Here is a 22,152-nt window from a genome sequence, read left to right as displayed (position 1 = left end):
AGGGGTTTTGTATGTCTAGGGGTTTTGTATGTCTAGGGGTTTTGTATGTCTAGTGGTTTTGTATGTCTAGGGGTTTTGTATGTCTAGGGGTTTTGTATGTCTAGGGTTTTGTATGTCTAGGGTTTTTGTATGTCTAGGGTTTTTGTATGTCTAGAGTTTTTGTATGTCTAGGGTTTTTTATGTCTAGGGTTTTTGTATGTCTAGAGTTTTGTATGTCTAGGGTTTTTTTATGTCTGTTTTGGCCTGATATGGTTCCCAATCAGATTCAGCTGTTTAACGTTGTCTCTGATTGGGGATCATATATAGGCAGGCCTTTTTCCCACTTTCTGGTGTGGGATCTTGCCTATGTGTAGTTGCCTGTCAGCACTATATTGTATAGCTTCACGTTTCATTTGTTATTTTGTTAGTTTGTTCAGTGTTCATTATTTTAATAAAGAGAATGTAGGCATACCATGCTGCGCCTTGGTCTCCTTCATACGATGAACGTGACGGCCTCACTTTAAATAAAGGTATATTCTACTCTTCTATTGCCTCACTTTAAATAAAGGTATATTCTACTACTCTATTGCCTCACCTTTAAATAAAGGTATATTCTACTACTATCACCTCACCTTTAAATAAAGGTATATTCTACTACTCTATTGCCTCACCTTTAAACAACGGTATATTCTACTACTTTCACCTCACCTTTAAATAAAGGTATATTCTACTACTATCACCTCACTTTAAAATATAGGTATATTCTACTACTCTATCACCTCACCTATAAACAAAGGTATATTCTACTACTCTATTACCTCACCTTTAAATAAAGGTATATTCTACTACTATCACCTCACCTTTAAATAAAGGTATATTCTACTACTATCACCTCACCTTTAAATAAAGGTATATCACCTCACCTTTAAATAAAGGTATATTCTACTACCATCACCTCACCTTTAAATAAAGGTATATTCTACTACTATCACCTCACCTTTAAATAAAGGTATATTCTACTACTCTATTGCCTCACCTTTAAACAAAGGTATATTCTACTACTTTCACCTCACCTTTAAATAAAGGTATATTCTACTACTATCACCTCACTTTAAAATATAGGTATATTCTACTACTCTATCACCTCACCTATAAACAAAGGTATATTCTACTACTCTATTGCCTCACCTTTAAATAAAGGTATATCACCTCACCTTTAAATAAAGGTATATTCTACTACTATCACCTCACCTTTAAATAAAGGTATATTCTACTACTATCACCTCACCTTTAAATAAAGGTATATCACCTCACCTTTAAATAAAGGTATATTCTACTACCATCACCTCACCTTTAAATAATGGTATATTCTACTACCATCACCTCACCTTGAAATAAAGGTATATTCTACTACTATCACCTCACCTTTAAATAAAGGTATATTCTACTACTATCACCTCACCTTTAAATAAAGGTATATTCTACTACTATCACCTCACCTTTAAATAAAGGTATATTCTACTACTATCACCTCACCTTTAAATAATGGTATTAGTTGTCATCCTAGTAATTTACATCTGTGACTGGTTGCACTTTCTTCTACAAAGCCTTCTTCATTCCTGAACTAGCTAGTTAATAGATGCTAGGCAATTGCCAGCTGCTAGGTAGTCACTATGTAATTAAAAGTTACTAGCTAATTAGTTACTAGTTAGTTAAAACTTACTAGCTAATTACTGGTTACTAGGTAGTTAATAGTAATTACTAGTTAATCTGTAGATAATAGTTACTAGGTAATTACTAGCTTTTGGGTAGTTCATAGTTACTCTGTAATTGCTAGTTAAATGTAATTACTAGTTACTAGGTAGTTAATATTGATTAGGTAGTTACAAGTTACTGGGTAGTTAATAGTGACTAGGCAATACTCGTTCATAGGCAAGTACTAGCTACTAGGTAGTTACTAGGTAGTTAATAGTTAGTTACCAGATAATGACTAGTTGCTAGGCAACGATTAGGTAATAATTGTGTCGAGAATTACATAGAAATTATTTGGATAGACGGTTCTTGAAGAGCTAATTAACAAGTACTTACGGGGTGTAATTTCCTGCAGCTCTATCTTTCTAAAACACCATGCCGTTAGAGATAACGATTTAGAGAAAATATTGTTTTTTGTATTTCACAGAGATAATACCGTTCATGAATAATCCCCTCATTCTGGTATCAAGTCATGTATGTAGTGATATCATGTATGTGGTGATATCATGTATGCGGTGATATCATGTATGCGGTGATATCATGTATGCGGTGATATCATGTATGCGGTGATATCATGTATGTCGTGATATCATGTATGTCGTGATATCATGTATGTCGTGATATCATGTATGTGGTGATATCGTTTATGTGGTGATATCATGTATGCAGTGATATCATGTATGCAGTGATATCATGTATGCAGTGATATCATGTATGTAGTGATATCATGTATGCAGTGATATCATGTATGTAGTGATATCATGTATGTAGTGATATCATGTATGCAGTGATATCATGTATGCAGTGATATCATGTATGCAGTGATATCATGTATGTAGTGATATCATGTATGCAGTGATATCATGTATGCAGTGATATCATGTATGTAGTGATATCATGTATGCAGTGATATCATGTATGTAGTGATATCATGTATGCAGTGATATCATGTATGCAGTGATATCATGTATGTAGTGATATCATGTATGTAGTGATATCATGTATGTAGTGATATCATGTATGTAGTGATATCATGTATGCGGTGATATCATGTATGCAGTGATATCATGTATGCAGTGATATCATGTATGTAGTGATATCATGTATGTAGTGATATCATGTACGTAGTGATATCATGTATGTAGTGATATCATGTACGTAGTGATATCATGTATGCGGTGATATCATGTATGCAGTGATATCATGTATGTAGTGATATCATGTATGTAGTGATATCATGTACGTAGTGATATCATGTATGCGGTGATATCATGTATGCAGTGATATCATGTAGTTGTCCATATGGTTCCATTGATATACACTACAACTGTTTCATAGCAGAGAAAATTCATCATTTAGGTTACACTACACTTATTTTCACCTATAGATTAATTAATGATTATGATTTAGGTTACACTACCATTGCATTCACCTATAGATTAATTAATGATTATGATTTAGGCTACACTACCATTATATTCACCTATAGATTCATTCATGGTTATGATTTAGGTTACACTATCATTATATTCACCTACAGATTAATTAATGGTTATGATTTAGGTTACACTACCCTTATATTCACCTATAGATTAATTAATGGTTATGATTTAGGTTACACTATCATTATATTCACCTACAGATTAATTAATGAGTATGATTTAGGCTACATTACCCTTATATTCACCTATAGATTAATTAATGAGTATGATTTAGGCTACACTACCACTATATTCACCTATAGATTAATTAATGAGTATGATGTAGGTTACACTACCATTGCATTCACCTATAGTTGAGAAATAAAGTACAAGGTATTTTGTTCCTCCCACGTTCCACCTGATTACACAGTGTTGTTGAACCCCTAATAGTCTATTGTCTGTGATATTTACCATTAAAACTGTTTTAGATAGAAACAACATGCTGCATGTAGCTTTTTGATTCTGTTTTAGGACACCTGGAGGTATCAGAAACAACATGGACCATCACCATTACATGCACCTACAGATAGGAAATGTATAAGTTACTCTCTTGTTCCTTTCTCTCAATCAGGGCAAGGTGTCTGGTAACATGACTGAATACAAACAGTGCAGCTATTCCCTCCGTAAGGCTATCAAACAAGCTAAGCGTCAGTACAGAGACAAAGTAGAATCTCAATTCAACGGCTCAGACACAAGAGGCATGTGGCAGGGTCTACAGTCAATCACGGACTACAGGAAGAAATCCAGCCCAGTCACGGACCAGGATGTCTTGCTCCCAGGCAGACTAAATAACTTTTTTGCCCGCTTTGAGGACAATACAGTGCCACTGACACGGCCTGCAACGGAAACATGCGGTCTCTCCTTCACTGCAGCCGAGGTGAGTAAAACATTTAAACGTGTTAACCCTCTCAAGGCTGCAGGCCCAGACGGCATCCCCAGCCGCGCCCTCAGAGCATGCGCAGACCAGCTGGCTGGTGTGTTTACGGACATATTCAATCAATCCCTATACCAGTCTGCTGTTCCCACATGCTTCAAGAGGGCCACCATTGTTCCTGTTCCCAAGAAAGCTAAGATAACTGAGCTAAACGACTACCGCCCCGTAGCACTCACTTCCGTCATCATGAAGTGCTTTGAGAGACTAGTCAAGGACCATATCACCTCCACCCTACCTGACACCCTAGACCCACTCCAATTTGCTTACCGCCCAAATAGGTCCACAGACGATGCAATCTCAACCACACTGCACACTGCCCTAACCCATCTGGACAAGAGGAATACCTATGTGAGAATGCTGTTCATCGACTACAGCTTGGCATTCAACACCATAGTACCCTGGGTCTCGACCCCGCCCTGTGCAACTGGGTACTGGACTTCCTGACGGGCCGCCCCCCAGGTGTTGAGGGTAGGTAACAACATCTCCTCCCCGCTGATCCTCAACACTGGGGCCCCACAAGGGTGCGTTCTGAGCCCTCTCCTGTACTCCCTGTTCACCCACGACTGCGTGGCCACGCATGCCTCCAACTCAATCATCAAGTTTGCGGACGACACAACAGTGGTAGGCTTGATTACCAACAACGACGAGACGGCCTACAGGGAGGAGTTGAGGGCCCTCGGAGTGTGGTGTCAGGAAAATAACCTCACACTCAACGTCAACAAAACTAAGGAGATGATTGTGGACTTCAGGAAACAGTAGAGGGAACACCCCCCTATCCACATCGATGGAACAGTAGTGGAGAGAGTAGCAAGTTTTAAGTTCCTCGGCATACACATCACAGACAAACTGAATTGGTCCATTCACACAGACAGCATCGTGAAGAAGGCGCAGCAGCGCCTCTTCAACCTCAGGAGGCTGAAGAAATTCGGCTTGTCACCAAAAGCACTCACAAACTTCTACAGATGCATAATCGAGAGCATCCTGTCGGGCTGTATCACCGCCTGGTACGGCAACTGCTCCGCCCTCAACCGTAAGGCTCTCCAGAGGGTAGTGAGGTCTGCACAACGCATCACGGGGGGCAAACTACCTGCCTTCCAGGACACCTACACCACCCGATGTTACAGGAAGGCCATAAAGATCATCAAGGACAACACCCACCCGAGCCACTGCCTGTTCACCCCACTATCATCCAGAAGACGAGGTCAGTACAGGTGCATCAAAGCTGGGACCGAGAGACTGAAAAACAGCTTCTATCTCAAGGCCATCAGACTGTTAAACAGCCACCACTAACATTGAGTGGCTGCTGCCAACACACTGACACTGACTCAACTCCAGCCACTTTAATAATGGGAAATGATGTAAATATATCACTAGCCACTTTAAACAATGCTACCTTATATAATGTTACTTACCCTACATTATTCATCTCATATGCATACGTATATACTGTACTCTATATCATCGACTGCATCCTTATGTAATACATGTATCACTAGCCACTTTAACTATGCCACTTTGTTTACATACTCATCTCTTATGTATATACTGTACTCGATATCTACTGTATCTTGCCTATGCTGCTCTGTACCATCACTCATTCATATATCCTTATGTACATATTCTTTATCCCCTTACACTGTGTATAAGACAGTAGTTTAGGAATTGTTAGTTAGATTACTTGTTGGTTATTACTGCATTGTCGGAACTAGAAGCACAAGCATTTCGCTACACTCGCATTAACATCTGCTAACCATGTGTATGTGACAAATAAAATTTGATTTGATTTGATACATTTCATTATGTCCTCCCACAGAGTTGTTTAAATAGCAGAATATAGTCAAATATAGCAGAGTAGAATATAGTAGAATAGAATAGAGTAGAATACAATAGAGTAGAGTAGATTAGAGTAGAATAGAGTTGTCACGCCCTGGTCGAAGTATGTTGTGTTTGTCTGCATTTATTTGGCTAGGCCAGGGTGTGACATGGGTTTTTTGTGGTGTGTTTTGTCTTGGGGGTGTACAGCATAGTCTATGGCTGCCTGAGGCGGTTCTCAATCAGAGTCAGGTGATTATCGTTGTCTCTGATTGGGAACCATATTTAGGCAGCCATATTCTTTGAGTATTTGGTGGGTGATTGTTCCTGTCTCTGTGTTTGTTGTCACCAGATAGGCTGTATAGGTTTTCACGTTCCGTTTGTTGTTTTTGTATAGTTCGTTTTTTCATTCATCATTAAACATGTGTCAAAAATACCACACTGCATTTTGGTCCGCTTCTCCTTCACCAGACGAGAACCGTTACAAGAGTAGAGTAGAATAGAGTAGAGTAGAGTAGAATAGAATAGAGTAGAGTAGAGTAGAATAGAGTAGAATAGAATAGAGTAGAATATAGTAGAGTAGAGTAGAATAGAATAGAGTAGAATATAGTAGAATAGAGTAGAATAGAGTAGAATAGAATAGAATAGAATAGAGTAGAATAGAATAGAATAGAGTAGAATAGAATAGAATAGAGTGGAATAGAATAGAGTAGATTAGAATAGAGTAGAATAGAGTAGAGTAGAATATAGTAGAGTAGAATAGAGTAGAATAGAGTACATTAGAGTAGAGTAGAATAGAGTAGATTTAGAATAGAGTCAAATAGAATAGAGTGGAGTAGAATATAGTAGAATAGAGTAGAGTAGAGTAGAATATAGTAGAATAGAGTAGAGTAGAATAGAGTAGAATAGAATAGAGTTCATTAGAGTAGAGTAGAATATAGTAGATTTAGAATAGAGTAGAATAGAATAGAGTAGAGTTGAATATAATATAGTAGAATAGAGTAGAGTAGAATAGAATAGAGTAGAATAGAGTAGAGTACATTTAGAATAGAGTAGAATAGAGTACATTAGAGTAGAGTATATTTAGAATAGAGTAGAGTAGAGTATAGTAGAGTAGAACATAGTAGAATAGAGTAGAGTAAAGTATAGTATAATATAGTATAGCAGAGTAGAATAGAGTAGAGTAAAGTATAATAGAGTAGAGTATAATATAGTAGAGTAGAGTAGAATAGAGTAGAGTATAATATAGTAGAGTAGAACAGAGTAGTGTAGAATATAGTAGAATAGAATAGAACATAGTAGAATAGAGTAGAGCAGAGTAGAGTAGAACAGAGTAGAGTAGAATATAGTAGAATAGAATAGAACATAGTAGAATAAAGTAGAGGAGAGTAGAGTAGAATATAGTAGAATAGAGTAGAGTTGAATATAGTAGAGTAGAGTAGAATATAGTATAATAGAGTAGAGTATAATATAGTAGAATATAATAGAACTTCATTGATGCCAACTTGGTAAATTGTTTGATCACCACAAGCATCAGCAATGATTACACACTACTTAAATAAAACACACTACTTAAATAAAACACACTACTTAAATACAACACACTACTTAAATAAAACACACTACTTAAATACAACACACTACTTAAAAATACAACACACTACTTAAATACAACACATTACTTAAATACAACACACTACTTAAATACAACACACTACTTAAATAAAACACACTACTTAAATACAACACACTACTTAAAAATACAACACACTACTTAAAGACACCTGCACCTTAGGAGCAATAAGAGAAAGACAACCATCAACGATGTGTTCCTTTCCAGTTACCACCTTAAGGAGCTCATTGTGGTTGTGGGTGACTAGATTAGTATTGTATTGTCAATTATTTCACAGGTTGCGCTCCACGAACTTGCAGTATTACTATATAATCACAGCTTCGGCATAATGGACCTGTCTGTGCTAGTTGAACAGACAGTGGTGTTAACGATACATTGTTTCAGAACAGAGCAGAACAGAATGACATGACACCTTCTACAATGTGTGGTTCCCAGGGTAACAAAGAACCCAATTAGGTGAACGGAACACAACAACGCTGTTTACGGAACCCAACACAGAAAAAGAGTCCCGTGTGACAAATGGCACCCTATTCCCTATTTAGTGCACTACTTTTGACCGGGGCCCATAGGAAGTCGTGCACTATTTAGGGAATAAGGGTGCCATTTTGGGAGGCATCCACTGACACAGACAGCATGGTAATCAGGAAGGAAGTTAGCTAGCCAGAGTCATCAGGTGGTGGAATTGACAGAACAAAAGAACATTGATTTCTGCTCTGTTTCTGCTCGGCAGAACATTCTCCTCAATCAGAAGTTCAGCTACTGACATGGGGCTGAAGAGAGACCGTCAGACTAGCTACTCTCTGTGATAGGGGCTGAAGAGAGACCGTCAGACTAGCTACTCTCTGTGATAGGGGCTGAAGAGAGACCGTCAGACTAGCTACTCTCTGTGATAGGGGCTGAAGAGAGACCGTCAGACTAGCTACTCTCTGTGATGGTGGCTGAAGAGAGACCGTCAGACTAGCTACTCTCTGTGATAGGAGCTGAAGAGAGACTGTCAGACTAGCTACTCTCTGTGATAGGAGCTGAAGAGAGACCGTCAGACTAGCTACTCTCTGTGATAGGGGCTGAAGAGAGACCGTCAGACTAGCTACTCTCTGTGATAGGGGCTGAAGAGAGACTGTCAGACTAGCTACTCTCTGTGATAGGAGCTGAAGAGAGACCGTCAGACTAGCTACTCTCTGTGATAGGGGCTGAAGAGAGACCGTCAGACTAGCTACTCTCTGTGATAGGAGCTGAAGAGAGACCGTCAGACTAGCTACTCTCTGTGATAGGGGCTGAAGAGAGACCGTCAGACTAGCTACTCTCTGTGATAGGGGCTGAAGAGAGACCGTCAGACTAGCTACTCTCTGTGATAGGGGCTGAAGAGAGACCGTCAGACTAGCTACTCTCTGTGATAGGAGCTGAAGAGAGACTGTCAGACTAGCTACTCTCTGTGATAGGGGCTGAAGAGAGACCGTCAGACTAAGCTACTCTCTGTGATAGGGGCTGAAGAGAGACCGTCAGACTAGCTACTCTCTGTGATAGGGGCTGAAGAGAGACCGTCAGACTAGCTACTCTCTGTGATAGGGGCTGAAGAGAGACTGTCAGACTAGCTACTCTCTGTGATAGGGGCTGAAGAGAGACTGTCAGACTAGCTACTCTCTGTGATAGGAGCTGAAGAGAGACTGTCAGACTAGCTACTCTCTGTGATAGGAGCTGAAGAGAGACCGTCAGACTAGCTACTCTCTGTGATAGGGGCTGAAGAGAGACTGTCAGACTAGCTACTCTCTGTGATAGGAGCTGAAGAGAGACCGTCAGACTAGCTACTCTCTGTGATAGGGGCTGAAGAGAGACTGTCAGACTAGCTACTCTCTGTGATAGGGGCTGAAGAGAGACCGTCAGACTAGCTACTCTCTGTGATAGGAGCTGAAGAGAGACCGTCAGACTAGCTACTCTCTGTGATAGGGGCTGAAGAGAGACCGTCAGACTAGCTACTCTCTGTGATAGGGGCTGAAGAGAGACCGTCAGACTAGCTACTCTCTGTGATAGGGGCTGAAGAGAGACCGTCAGACTAGCTACTCTCTGTGATAGGGGCTGAAGAGAGACCGTCAGACTAGCTACTCTCTGTGATAGGAGCTGAAGAGAGACTGTCAGACTAGCTACTCTCTGTGATAGGGGCTGAAGAGAGACCGTCAGACTAGCTACTCTCTGTGATAGGGGCTGAAGAGAGACCGTCAGACTAGCTACTCTCTGTGATAGGGGCTGAAGAGAGACCGTCAGACTAGCTACTCTCTGTGATAGGGGCGCAAGAGAGACCATCAGACTAGCTACTCTCTGTGATAGGAGCTGAAGAGAGACCGTCAGACTAGCTACTCTCTGTGATAGGAGCTCTAGAGAGACTGTCAGACTAGCTACTCTCTGTGATAGGGGCTGAAGAGAGACCGTCAGACTAGCTACTCTCTGTGATAGGGGCTGAAGAGAGACCGTCAGACTAGCTACTCTCTGTGATAGGGGCTGAAGAGAGACTGTCAGACTAGCTACTCTCTGTGATAGGGGCTGAAGAGAGACCGTCAGACTAGCTACTCTCTGTGATAGGGGCTGAAGAGAGACTGTCAGACTAGCTACTCTCTGTGATAGGGGCTGAAGAGAGACCGTCAGACTAGCTACTCTCTGTGATAGGAGCTGAAGAGAGACCGTCAGACTAGCTACTCTCTGTGATAGGAGCTGAAGAGAGACTGTCAGACTAGTTTCTCTCTGTGATGGGATCTGAAGTGAGACCGTCAGACTAGCTACTCTCTGTGATAAGAGCTGAAGAGAGACTGTCAGACTAGCTACTCTCTGTGATGGGATCTGAAGTGAGACCGTCAGACTAGCTACTCTCCCCACAAGACTCTATCCACAGGTCTCTACCCACAGGTCTCTACCCACAGGGCTCCACCCACAGGGCTCCACCCACAGGGCTCTACCCACAGGGCTCTACCCACAGGGCTCTGGTCAAAAGTAGTGCACACTATAGAGAACAGGGTGCCCTTTGGAACACAGACTAGACAAATAAATAAATGTCTGCCAGCCAGCCAGCCAGGAAGCCAGCCAGCCACCCAGCAAGCCAGCCAGCGACCCAGGAAGCCAGCCAGCCACCCAGCCAGCCACCCAGGAAGCCAGCCAGCCACCCAGCAAGCCAGCCAGCCACCCAGCAAGCCAGCCACCCAGGAAACCAGCCAGCCAGGAAGCCAGCCAGCCAGCCACCCAGCCAGCCAGGAAGCCAGCCACCCAGCCAGCCAGGAAGCCAGCCAGCCAGCCACCCAGCCAGCCAGCCAAACACCCACCCAGCCAGCAAGCCAGCCAGCCAACCACCCAGCTAGCCAGACAACCACACAGCCACCCACCCAGTAGACACAGTGCTCAGAGCTCTTACCTTGACATGCAGGTACCGTTGAGTCCCAGGTATAATACCCAAAGGCCGTCTTCTTACAGACAGCTGTGGCCTTTCCAATAAGCCGGTAGCCCCGGTCACAGCCCCAACGCACCACACTGTTGAGATGACCTCCTGTCTGGCTCACTACAAAACCCTGCTGGGGGGAGTCTGGAGTACTGCAGTACATCGCTGAGGAGAGGAGAGGAGAGTGGGGAGGGGCAGAGGGAGAGGAGAGGAGAGGAGGGGAGGGGAGAGGAGAGGAGAGGAGAGGAGAGGAGAGGGAGAGGAGAGAGAGAGGAGAGGGAGAGGGAGAGGAGAGGAGAGGAGAGGAGAGGAGAGGGAGAGGGGGGGAGGGGCAGAGGGAGAGGAGAGGGGGAGGGGCAGAGGGGAGAGAGAGGAGAGGAGAGGGGGAGAGGGGCAGAGGGAGAGGAGAGGGGGAGGGGCAGAGGGAGAGGAGAGGAGGGGAGGGGGGAGAGGAGGGAGAGGGAGGGAGAGGAGAGGAGAGGGGCAGGGGGAGAGGGAGAGGGGGAGGGGCAGAGGGAGAGGAGAGGAGAGGAGAGGGGGAGGGGCAGAGGGAGAGGAGAGGAGAGGAGAGGAGAGGAGAGGAGAGGAGGGGAGGGGAGAGGAGAGGAGAGGAGAGGAGAGGATAGGAGAGGAGAGGAGAGGAGAGGGAGAGGGAGAGGGGGAGGGGCAGAGGGAGGGAGGGGGGGGAGGGGGAGGGGCAGAGGGAGAGGAGAGGAGGGGGGGAGGGGCAGAGGGAGAGGAGAGGAGGGGAGGGGAGAGGAGAGGAGAGGAGGGGAGAGGAGAGGGAGAGGGAGAGGGAGAGGGAGAGGAGAGGGGGGAGGGGAGGGGAGGGGAGGGGGAGAGGAGAGGAGAGGAGAGGGAGAGGAGAGGAGAGGGAGATGGAGAGGGAGAGGGAGAGGAGAGGAGAGGAGAGGGAGAGGGAGAGGGAGAGGGAGAGGAGAGGAGAGGAGGGGAGAGGGAGAGGAGAGGAGAGGGGGAAGGGCAGAGGGAGAGGAGAGGAGAGGAGAGGAGGAGGGGAGGGGAGAGGAGAGGAGAGGAGAGGAGAGGAGAGGGAGAGGAGAGGGAGAGGGAGAGGGAGAGGGAGAGGGAGAGGGAGAGGGAGAGGGAGAGGAGAGGAGAGGGAGAGGGAGAGGGAGAGGGAGAGGGAGAGGGAGAGGAGAGGAGAGGAGGGGAGAGGAGAGGAGAGGAGAGGAGGGGAGGGGAGAGGGGGAAGGGCAGAGGGAGAGGAGAGGAGAGGAGAGGAGAGGGGAGAGGAGAGGAGGGGGAGGGGAGAGGAGAGGAGAGGAGAGGAGAGAGGGAGAGGAGAGGGAGAGGAGAGAGAGAGGGAGAGGGGGAGGGGCAGAGGGAGAGGAGAGGAGAGGAGAGGAGAGGAGAGGAGGAGGGGAGAGGGAGAGGAGAGGAGAGGAGAGGGAGGGGAGGGGAGAGGGAGAGGAGAGGGAGAGGGAGAGGGAGAGGGAGAGGGAGAGGGAGAGGGAGAGGGAGAGGAGGAGGGGAGGGGAGAGGAGAGGAGAGGAGGGGGAGGGGAGAGGGGGAAGGGCAGAGGGAGAGGGAGAGGAGAGGAGGGGAGGGGAGAGGAGAGGAGAGGAGAGGAGAGGAGAGGAGAGGGAGAGGGAGTGGGGGAGGGGCAGAGGGAGAGGGAGAGGAGAGGAGAGGGAGAGGGAGTGGGGGAGGGGCAGAGGGAGAGGGAGAGGGGGAGGGGCAGAGGGAGAGGAGAGGAGAAGAGAGGGAGAGGGAGAGGGAGAGGAGAAGAGAGGAGGGGAGAGGAGAGGAGGTATATAGCAATTACTAAAGTTTGCTTGACTTTGATGTTAAATTGTTATTTACAGAAACATATTAAAAATACATTATATTTATGAGATAATGAGAGAGATGGAGAGTCACATCTCTACAACATAGTGGACATTACTGCTGTAGACTGAGGAGAGTCAGGTCTCTACAACATGGTGGACATTACTGCTGTAGACTGAGGAGAGTCAGGTCTCTACAACATGGTGGACATTACTGCTGTAGACTGAGGAGAGTCAGGTCTCTACAACATGGTGGACGTTACTGCTGTAGACTGAGGAGAGTCAGGTCTCTACAACATGGTGGACATTACTGCTGTAGACTGAGGAGGAGAGTCAGGTCTCTACAACATGGTGGACATTACTGCTGTAGACTGAGGAGGAGAGTCAGGTCTCTACAACATGGTGGATGTCAACACTGTACCCACTGAGCTGAGCAGTCACTTTAAAACATGAACCACAAGATTCAATTGTTTTTATTTTTAAGTTTACGCAAATCATCAGTGGCCCATAGGCACATCCTGATACCAGCGACAGTTATTTGTTTGGACGGGGCTGTTTTTACCCATCATTTCACACTCGAACAAGAACACCAAACAGACTCCATGTAAACACACAGCAGCCAATCAGAGGCTACAACCTGCAGAGAGGAATTGAATGCGTCTCAACAAACTCCGTCTGTCTACAACTAGAGCAAATCTCAGGCCGCGTTCCACATGATACCCTATTCAGAGGTCCCAACTCACCCTGATGTGGTGTTTAAATTAGTTGCAGCAGTCTCTCTCTCTCTCTCTCTCTCTCTCTCTGTCTCTCTCTCTCTCTCTCTCTCTCTCAAGTGGCTAATGTTTCAGTATTAAAGTGGCTAGTGTTTCATTATTAAAGTGGCTAGTGTTTCATTAATAAAGTGGCTAGTGTGTCAGTATTAAAGTGGCCAGTGTTTCATTATTAAAGTGGCCAGTGTTTCAGTATTAAAGTGGCTAGTGTTTCAGTATTAAAGTGGCCAGTGTTTCATTAATAAAGTGGCTAGTGTGTCAGTATTAAAGTGGCCAGTGTTTCATTATTAAAGTGGCTAGTGTTTCAGTATTAAAGTGGCTAGTGTTTCATTATTAAAGTGGCTAGTGTTTCATTATTAAAGTGGCTAGTGTTTCATTATTAAAGTGGCCAGTGTTTCAGTATTAAAGTGGCTAGTGTTTCAGTATTAAAGTGGCCAGTGTTTCATTAATAAAGTGGCTAGTGTTTCAGTATTAAAGTGGCCAGTGTTTCATTATTAAAGTGGCTAGTGTTTCATTATTAAAGTGGCTAGTGTTTCAGTATTAAAGTGGCTAGTGTTTCAGTATTAAAGTGGCTAGTGTTTCAGTATTAAAGTGGCTAGTGTTTCATTATTAAAGTGGCTAGTGTTTCATTATTAAAGTGGCTAGTGTTTCAGTATTAACGTGGCCAGTGTTTCAGTATTAAAGTGGCTAGTGTTTCAGTATTAAAGTGGCCAGTGTTTCATTAATAAAGTGGCTAGTGTTTCAGTATTAAAGTGGCCAGTGTTTCATTATTAAAGTGGCTAGTGTTTCAGTATTAAAGTGTCTAGTGTTTCAGTATTAAAGTGTCTAGTGTTTCAGTATTAAAGTGGCTAGTGTTTCAGTATTAAAGTGGCCAGTGTTTCAGTATTAAAGTGGCTAGTGTTTCAGTATTAAAGTGGCCAGTGTTTCAGTATTAAAGTGGCTAGTGTTTCAGTATTAAAGTGGCTAGTGTTTCAGTATTAAAGTGGCTAGTGTTTCAGTATTAAAGTGGCCAGTGTTTCAGTATTAAAGTGGCCAGTGTTTCAGTATTAAAGTGGCCAGTGTTTCAGTATTAAAGTGGCTAGTGTTTCAGTATTAAAGTGGCTAGTGTTTCATTATTAAAGTGGCCAGTGTTTCATTATTAAAGTGGCTAGTGTTTCAGTATTAAAGTGGCTAGTGTTTCAGTATTAAAGTGGCTAGTGTTTCAGTATTAAAGTGGCTAGTGTTTCAGTATTAAAGTGGCTAGTGTTTCATTATTAAAGTGGCTAGTGATTCATTATTAAAGTGGCTAGTGTTTCAGTATTAAAGTGGCTAGTGTTTCATTATTAAAGTGGCTAGTGTTTCAGTATTAAAGTGGCCAGTGTTTCATTATTAAAGTGGCCAGTGTTTCAGTATTAAAGTGGCCAGTGTTTCATTATTAAAGTGGCTAGTGTTTCATTATTAAAGTGGCCAGTGTTTCATTATTAAAGTGGCTAGTGTTTCAGTATTAAAGTGGCTAGTGTTTCAGTATTAAAGTGGCTAGTGTTTCAGTATTAAAGTGGCTAGTGTTTCAGTATTAAAGTGGCTAGTGTTTCATTATTAAAGTGGCTAGTGATTCATTATTAAAGTGGCTAGTGTTTCAGTATTAAAGTGGCTAGTGTTTCATTATTAAAGTGGCTAGTGTTTCAGTATTAAAGTGGCCAGTGTTTCATTATTAAAGTGGCCAGTGTTTCAGTATTAAAGTGGCCAGTGTTTCATTATTAAAGTGGCTAGTGTTTCGGTATTAAAGTGGCCAGTGTTTCATTATTTAAAGTGGCTAGTGTTTCGGTATTAAAGTGGCCAGTGTTTCAGTATTAAAGTGGCCAGTGTTTCAGTATTAAAGTGGCTAGTGTTTCAGTATTAAAGTGGCTAGTGTTTCAGTATTCAAGTGGCTAGTGTTTCAGTATTAAAGTGGCTAGTGTTTCAGTATTAAAGTGGCCAGTGTTTCAGTATTAAAGTGGCTAGTGTTTCAGTATTAAAGTGGCTAGTGTTTCAGTATTCAAGTGGCTAGTGTTTCAGTATTCAAGTGGCTAGTGTTTCAGTATTAAAGTGGCCAGTGTTTCAGTATTAAAGTGGCTAGTGTTTCAGTATTAAAGTGGCTAGTGTTTCAGTATTCAAGTGGCTAGTGTTTCAGTATTCAAGTGGCTAGTGTTTCAGTATTAAAGTGGCTAGTGTTTCAGTATTAAAGTGGCTAGTGTTTCAGTATTAAAGTGGCTAGTGTTTCAGTATTCAAGTGGCTAGTGTTTCAGTATTAAAGTGGCCAGGGATGGACTGGGAATATATATCTTCTATTTACTTCGCCACCATGGCCTTTTTTGCCTTTACCTCCCTTATCTCACCTCATTTGCTCACATCGTATATAGACTTGTTTATACTGTATTATTGACTGTATGTTTGTTTTACTCCATGTGTAACTCAGTGTTGTTGTACGTGTCGAACTGCTTTGCTTTATCTTAGCCAGGTCACAATTGTAAATGAGAACTTGTTCTCAACTTGCCCACCTGGTTAAATAAAGGTGAAATAAAATAAATAAATAAATAAAATTGGCCAGAACTGCCCTATGGCCAGTCTACTTATGGTAGGGGCCCTGTACCATGAGGTTAATGACTACTATTGGTTGTGTAGTATAGAAGGGTGGCCCTGTACCATGACGTTAATGACTACTATTGGTTGTGTAGTATAGAAGGGTGGCCCTGTAGAGGGGTGGATGAAGACGTGCTGGGTGAAGGAGAGTCTTTAGTAACAGGATACATACAATGGGCAGTCTATTTCTGGTAGGGGCCCTGTACCATGAGGTTAATGACTCCTATTGGTTGTGTAGTATAGAGGGGTGGCCCTGTACCATGAGGTTAATGACTCCTATTGGTTGTGTAGTATAGAGGGGTGGATGAAGACGTGCTGGGTGAAGGAGAGTCTTTAGTAACAGGATACATACAATGGGCAGTCTATTTCTGGTAGGGGCCCTGTACCATGAGGTTAATGACTCCTATTGGTTGTGTAGTATAGAGGGGTGGCCCTGTACCATGAGGTTAATGACTCCTATTGGTTGTGTAGTATAGAGAGGTGGCCCTGTACCATGAGGTTAATGACTCCTATTGGTTGTGTAGTATAGAGGCGTGGCCCTGTACCATGAGGTTAATGACTCCTATTGGTTGTGTAGTATAGAGAGGTGGCCCTGTACCATGAGGTTAATGACTCCTATTGGTTGTGTAGTATAGAGGGGTGGCCCTGTACCATGAGGTTAATGACTCCTATTGGTTGTGTAGTATAGAGGGGTGGCCCTGTACCATGAGGTTAATGACTCCTATTGGTTGTGTAGTATAGAGGGGTGGCCCTGTACCATGAGGTTAATGACTCCTATTGGTTGTGAAGTATAGAGGGGTGGCCCTGTACCATGACGTTAATGACTCCTATTGGTTGTGTAGTATAGTGGGGTGGCCCTGTACCATGAGGTTAATGACTCCTATTGGTTGTGTAGTATAGAGGGGTGGCCCTGTACCATGAGGTTAATGACTCCTATTGGTTGTGTAGTATAGAGGGGTGGCCCTGTACTATGAGGTTAATGACTCCTATTGGTTGTGTAGTATAGAGGGGTGGCCCTGTACCATGACGTTAATGACTCCTATTGGTTGTGTAGTATAGAGGGGTGGCCCTGTACCATGAGGTTAATGACTCCTATTGGTTGTGTAGTATAGAGGGGTGGCCCTGTACCATGAGGTTAATGACTCCTATTGGTTGTGTAGTATAGAGGGGTGGCCCTGTACCATGACGTTAATGACTCCTATTGGTTGTGTAGTATAGAGGGGTGGCCCTGTACCATGAGGTTAATGACTCCTATTGGTTGTGTAGTATAGAGAGGTGGCCCTGTATCATGACGTTAATGACTCCTATTGGTTGTGTAGTATAGAGGGGTGGCCCTGTACCATGACGTTAATGACTCCTATTGGTTGTGTAGTATAGAGGGGTGGCCCTGTACCATGCGGTTAATGACTCCTATTGGTTGTGTAGTATAGAGGGGTGGCCCTGTACCATGAGGTTAATGACTCCTATTGGTTGTGTAGTATAGAGGGGTGGCCCTGTACCATGAGGTTAATGACTCCTATTGGTTGTGAAGTATAGAGGGGTGGCCCTGTACCATGAGGTTAATGACTCCTATTGGTTGTGTAGTATAGAGGGGTGGCCCTATACCATGACGTTAATGACTCCTATTGGTTGTGTAGTATAGAGGGGTGGCCCTGTACCATGGGGTTAATGACTCCTATTGGTTGTGGAGTATAGAGGGGTGGCCCTGTACCATGAGGTTAATGACTCCTATTGGTTGTGTAGTATAGAGGGGTGGCCCTGTACCACGAGGTTAATGACTCCTATTGGTTGTGTAGTATAGAGGGGTGGCCCTGTACCATGACGTTAATGACTCCTATTGGTTGTGTAGTATAGAGGGGTGGCCCTGTACCATGAGGTTAATGACTCCTATTGGTTGTGTAGTATAGAGGGGTGGCCCTATACCATGAGGTTAATGACTCCTATTGGTTGTGTAGTATAGAGGGGTGGCCCTGTACCACGAGGTTAATGACTCCTATTGGTTGTGTAGTATAGAGGGGTGGCCCTGTACCATGACGTTAATGACTCCTATTGGTTGTGTAGTATAGAGGGGTGGCCCTGTACCATGAGGTTAATGACTCCTATTGGTTGTGTAGTATAGAGGGGTGGCCTTGTACCATGAGGTTAATGACTCCTATTGGTTGTGTAGTATAGAGGGGTGGCCCTGTACCATGAGGTTAATGACTCCTATTGGTTGTGAAGTATAGAGGGGTGGCCCTGTACCATGACGTTAATGACTCCTATTGGTTGTGTAGTGGGGTGGCCCTGTACCATGAGGTTAATGACTCCTATTGGTTGTGTAGTATAGAGGGGTGGCCCTGTACCATGAGGTTAATGACTCCTATTGGTTGTGTAGTATAGAGGGGTGGCCCTGTACCATGACGTTAATGACTCCTATTGGTTGTGTAGTATAGAGGGGTGGCCCTGTACCATGAGGTTAATGACTCCTATTGGTTGTATAGTATAGAGGGGTGGCCCTGTACAATGAGGTTAATGACTCCTATTGGTTGTGTAGTATAGAGGGGTGGCCCTGTACCATGAGGTTAATGACTCCTATTGGTTGTGTAGTATAGAGGGGTGGCCCTGTACCATGAGGTTAATGACTCCTATTGGTTGTGAAGTATAGAGGGGTGGCCCTGTACCATGACGTTAATGACTCCTATTGGTTGTGTAGTGGGGTGGCCCTTTACCATGAGGTTAATGACTCCTATTGGTTGTGTAGTATAGAGGGGTGGCCCTGTACCATGAGGTTAATGACTCCTATTGGTTGTGTAGTATAGAGGGGTGGCCCTGTACCATGAGGTTAATGACTCCTATTGGTTGTGTAGTATAGAGGGGTGGCCCTGTACCATGAGGTTAATGTCTCCTATTGGTTGTGTAGAATAGAGGGGTGGCCCTGTACCATGAGGTTAATGACTCCTATTGGTTGTGTAGTATAGAGGGGTGGCCCTGTACCATGAGGTTAATGACTCCTATTGGTTGTGTAGTATAGAGGGGTGGCCCTGTACCATGACGTTAATGACTCCTATTGGTTGTGTAGTATAGAGGGGTGGCCCTGTACCATGCGGTTAATGACTCCTATTGGTTGTGTAGTATAGAGGGGTGGCCCTGTACCATGAGGTTAATGACTCCTATTGGTTGTGTAGTATAGAGGGGTGGCCCTGTACCGTGAGGTTAATGACTCCTATTGGTTGTGAAGTATAGAGGGGTGGCCCTGTACTATGACGTTAATGACTCCTATTGGTTGTGTAGTATAGTGGGGTGGCCCTGTACCATGAGGTTAATGACTCCTATTGGTTGTGTAGTATAGAGGGGTGGCCCTGTACCATGAGGTTAATGACTCCTATTGGTTGTGTAGTATAGAGGGGTGGCCCTATACCATGACGTTAATGACTCCTATTGGTTGTGTAGTATAGAGGGGTGGCCCTGTACCATGGGGTTAATGACTCCTATTGGTTGTGGAGTATAGAGGGGTGGCCCTGTACCATGAGGTTAATGACTCCTATTGGTTGTGAAGTATAGAGGGGTGGCCCTGTACCATGACGTTAATGACTCCTATTGGTTGTGTAGTATAGTGGGGTGGCCCTGTACCATGAGGTTAATGACTCCTATTGGTTGTGTAGTATAGAGGGGTGGCCCTGTACCATGAGGTTAATGACTCCTATTGGTTGTGTAGTATAGAGGGGTGGCCCTGTACTATGAGGTTAATGACTCCTATTGGTTGTGTAGTATAGCGGGGTGGCCCTGTACCATGACGTTAATGACTCCTATTGGTTGTGTAGTATAGAGGGTTGGCCCTGTACCATGAGGTTAATGACTCCTATTGGTTGTGTAGTATAGAGGGGTGGCCCTGTACCATGAGGTTAATGACTCCTATTGGTTGTGTAGTATAGAGGGGTGGCCCTGTACCATGACATTAATGACTCCTATTGGTTGTGTAGTATAGAGGGGTGGCCCTGTACCATGGGGTTAATGACTCCTATTGGTTGTGTAGTATAGAGGGGTGGCCCTGTACCATGAGGTTAATGACTCCTATTGGTTGTGTAGTATAGAGGGGTGGCCCTGTACCATGAGGTTAATGACTCCTATTGGTTGTGTAGTATAGAGGGGTGGCCCTGTACCATGACGTTAATGACTCCTATTGGTTGTGTAGTATAGATGGGTGGCCCTGTACCATGAGGTTAATGACTCCTATTGGTTGTGTAGTATAGAGGGGTGGCCTTGTACCATGAGGTTAATGACTCCTATTGGTTGTGTAGTATAGAGGGGTGGCCCTGTACCATGAGGTTAATGACTCCTATTGGTTGTGAAGTATAGAGGGGTGGCCCTGTACCATGACGTTAATGACTCCTATTGGTTGTGTAGTGGGGTGGCCCTGTACCATGAGGTTAATGACTCCTATTGGTTGTGTAGTATAGAGGGGTGGCCCTGTACCATGACGTTAATGACTCCTATTGGTTGTGTAGTATAGAGGGGTGGCCCTATACCATGACGTTAATGACTCCTATTGGTTGTGTAGTATAGAGGGGTGGCCCTGTACCATGGGGTTAATGACTCCTATTGGTTGTGGAGTATAGAGGGGTGGCCCTGTACCATGAGGTTAATGACTCCTATTGGTTGTGAAGTATAGAGGGGTGGCCCTGTACCATGACGTTAATGACTCCTATTGGTTGTGTAGTATAGTGGGGTGGCCCTGTACCATGAGGTTAATGACTCCTATTGGTTGTGTAGTATAGAGGGGTGGCCCTGTACCATGAGGTTAATGACTCCTATTGGTTGTGTAGTATAGAGGGGTGGCCCTGTACTATGAGGTTAATGACTCCTATTGGTTGTGTAGTATAGAGGGGTGGCCCTGTACCATGACATTAATGACTCCTATTGGTTGTGTAGTATAGAGGGGTGGCCCTGTACCATGAGGTTAATGACTCCTATTGGTTGTGTAGTATAGAGGGGTGGCCCTGTACCATGAGGTTAATGACTCCTATTGGTTGTGTAGTATAGAGGGGTGGCCCTGTACCATGACATTAATGACTCCTATTGGTTGTGTAGTATAGAGGGGTGGCCCTGTACCATGGGGTTAATGACTCCTATTGGTTGTGTAGTATAGAGGGGTGGCCCTGTACCATGAGGTTAATGACTCCTATTGGTTGTGTAGTATAGAGGGGTGGCCCTGTACCATGAGGTTAATGACTCCTATTGGTTGTGTAGTATAGAGGGGTGGCCCTGTACCATGACGTTAATGACTCCTATTGGTTGTGTAGTATAGATGGGTGGCCCTGTACCATGAGGTTAATGACTCCTATTGGTTGTGTAGTATAGAGGGGTGGCCTTGTACCATGAGGTTAATGACTCCTATTGGTTGTGTAGTATAGAGGGGTGGCCCTGTACCATGAGGTTAATGACTCCTATTGGTTGTGAAGTATAGAGGGGTGGCCCTGTACCATGACGTTAATGACTCCTATTGGTTGTGTAGTGGGGTGGCCCTGTACCATGAGGTTAATGACTCCTATTGGTTGTGTAGTATAGAGGGGTGGCCCTGTACCATGAGGTTAATGACTCCTATTGGTTGTGTAGTATAGAGGGGTGGCCCTGTACCATGACGTTAATGACTCCTATTGGTTGTGTAGTATAGAGGGGTGGCCCTGTACCATGGGGTTAATGACTCCTATTGGTTGTGTAGTATAGAGGGGTGGCCCTGTACCATGAGGTTAATGACTCCTATTGGTTGTGTAGTATAGAGGGGTGGCCCTGTACCATGAGGTTAATGACTCCTATTGGTTGTGTAGTATAGAGGGGTGGCCCTGTACCATGACGTTAATGACTCCTATTGGTTGTGTACTATAGAGGGGTGGCCCTGTACCATGAGGTTAATGACTCCTATTGGTTGTGTAGTATAGAGGGGTGGCCCTGTACCATGAGGTTAATGACTCCTATTGGTTGTGTAGTATAGAGGGGTGGCCCTGTACCATG

At 44.3% G+C, this 22,152-nt stretch overlaps 1 protein-coding gene across 1 annotated transcript in view; it reads right to left on the bottom strand.

Moving 5' to 3' along the window:
• The window catches only part of LOC135519842 (CUB and sushi domain-containing protein 3-like), a 241,788-nt gene that overhangs the window by 107,773 nt on the left and 111,863 nt on the right, over positions 1-22,152 (bottom strand). Inside the window, exon 18 of the mRNA XM_064945048.1 lies at positions 10,986-11,174. Coding sequence (XP_064801120.1) covers positions 10,986-11,174 — 189 coding nt within the window. The remainder of the gene's footprint in view (positions 1-10,985; positions 11,175-22,152) is intronic.

Source organism: Oncorhynchus masou, chromosome 29, assembly GCF_036934945.1.
Source record: "Oncorhynchus masou masou isolate Uvic2021 chromosome 29, UVic_Omas_1.1, whole genome shotgun sequence".
NCBI lineage: Eukaryota > Metazoa > Chordata > Actinopteri > Salmoniformes > Salmonidae > Oncorhynchus > Oncorhynchus masou.
The sequence above is the reverse complement of the archived record's forward strand: the minus strand, read 5'-3'. Positions and strand labels throughout refer to the sequence as shown.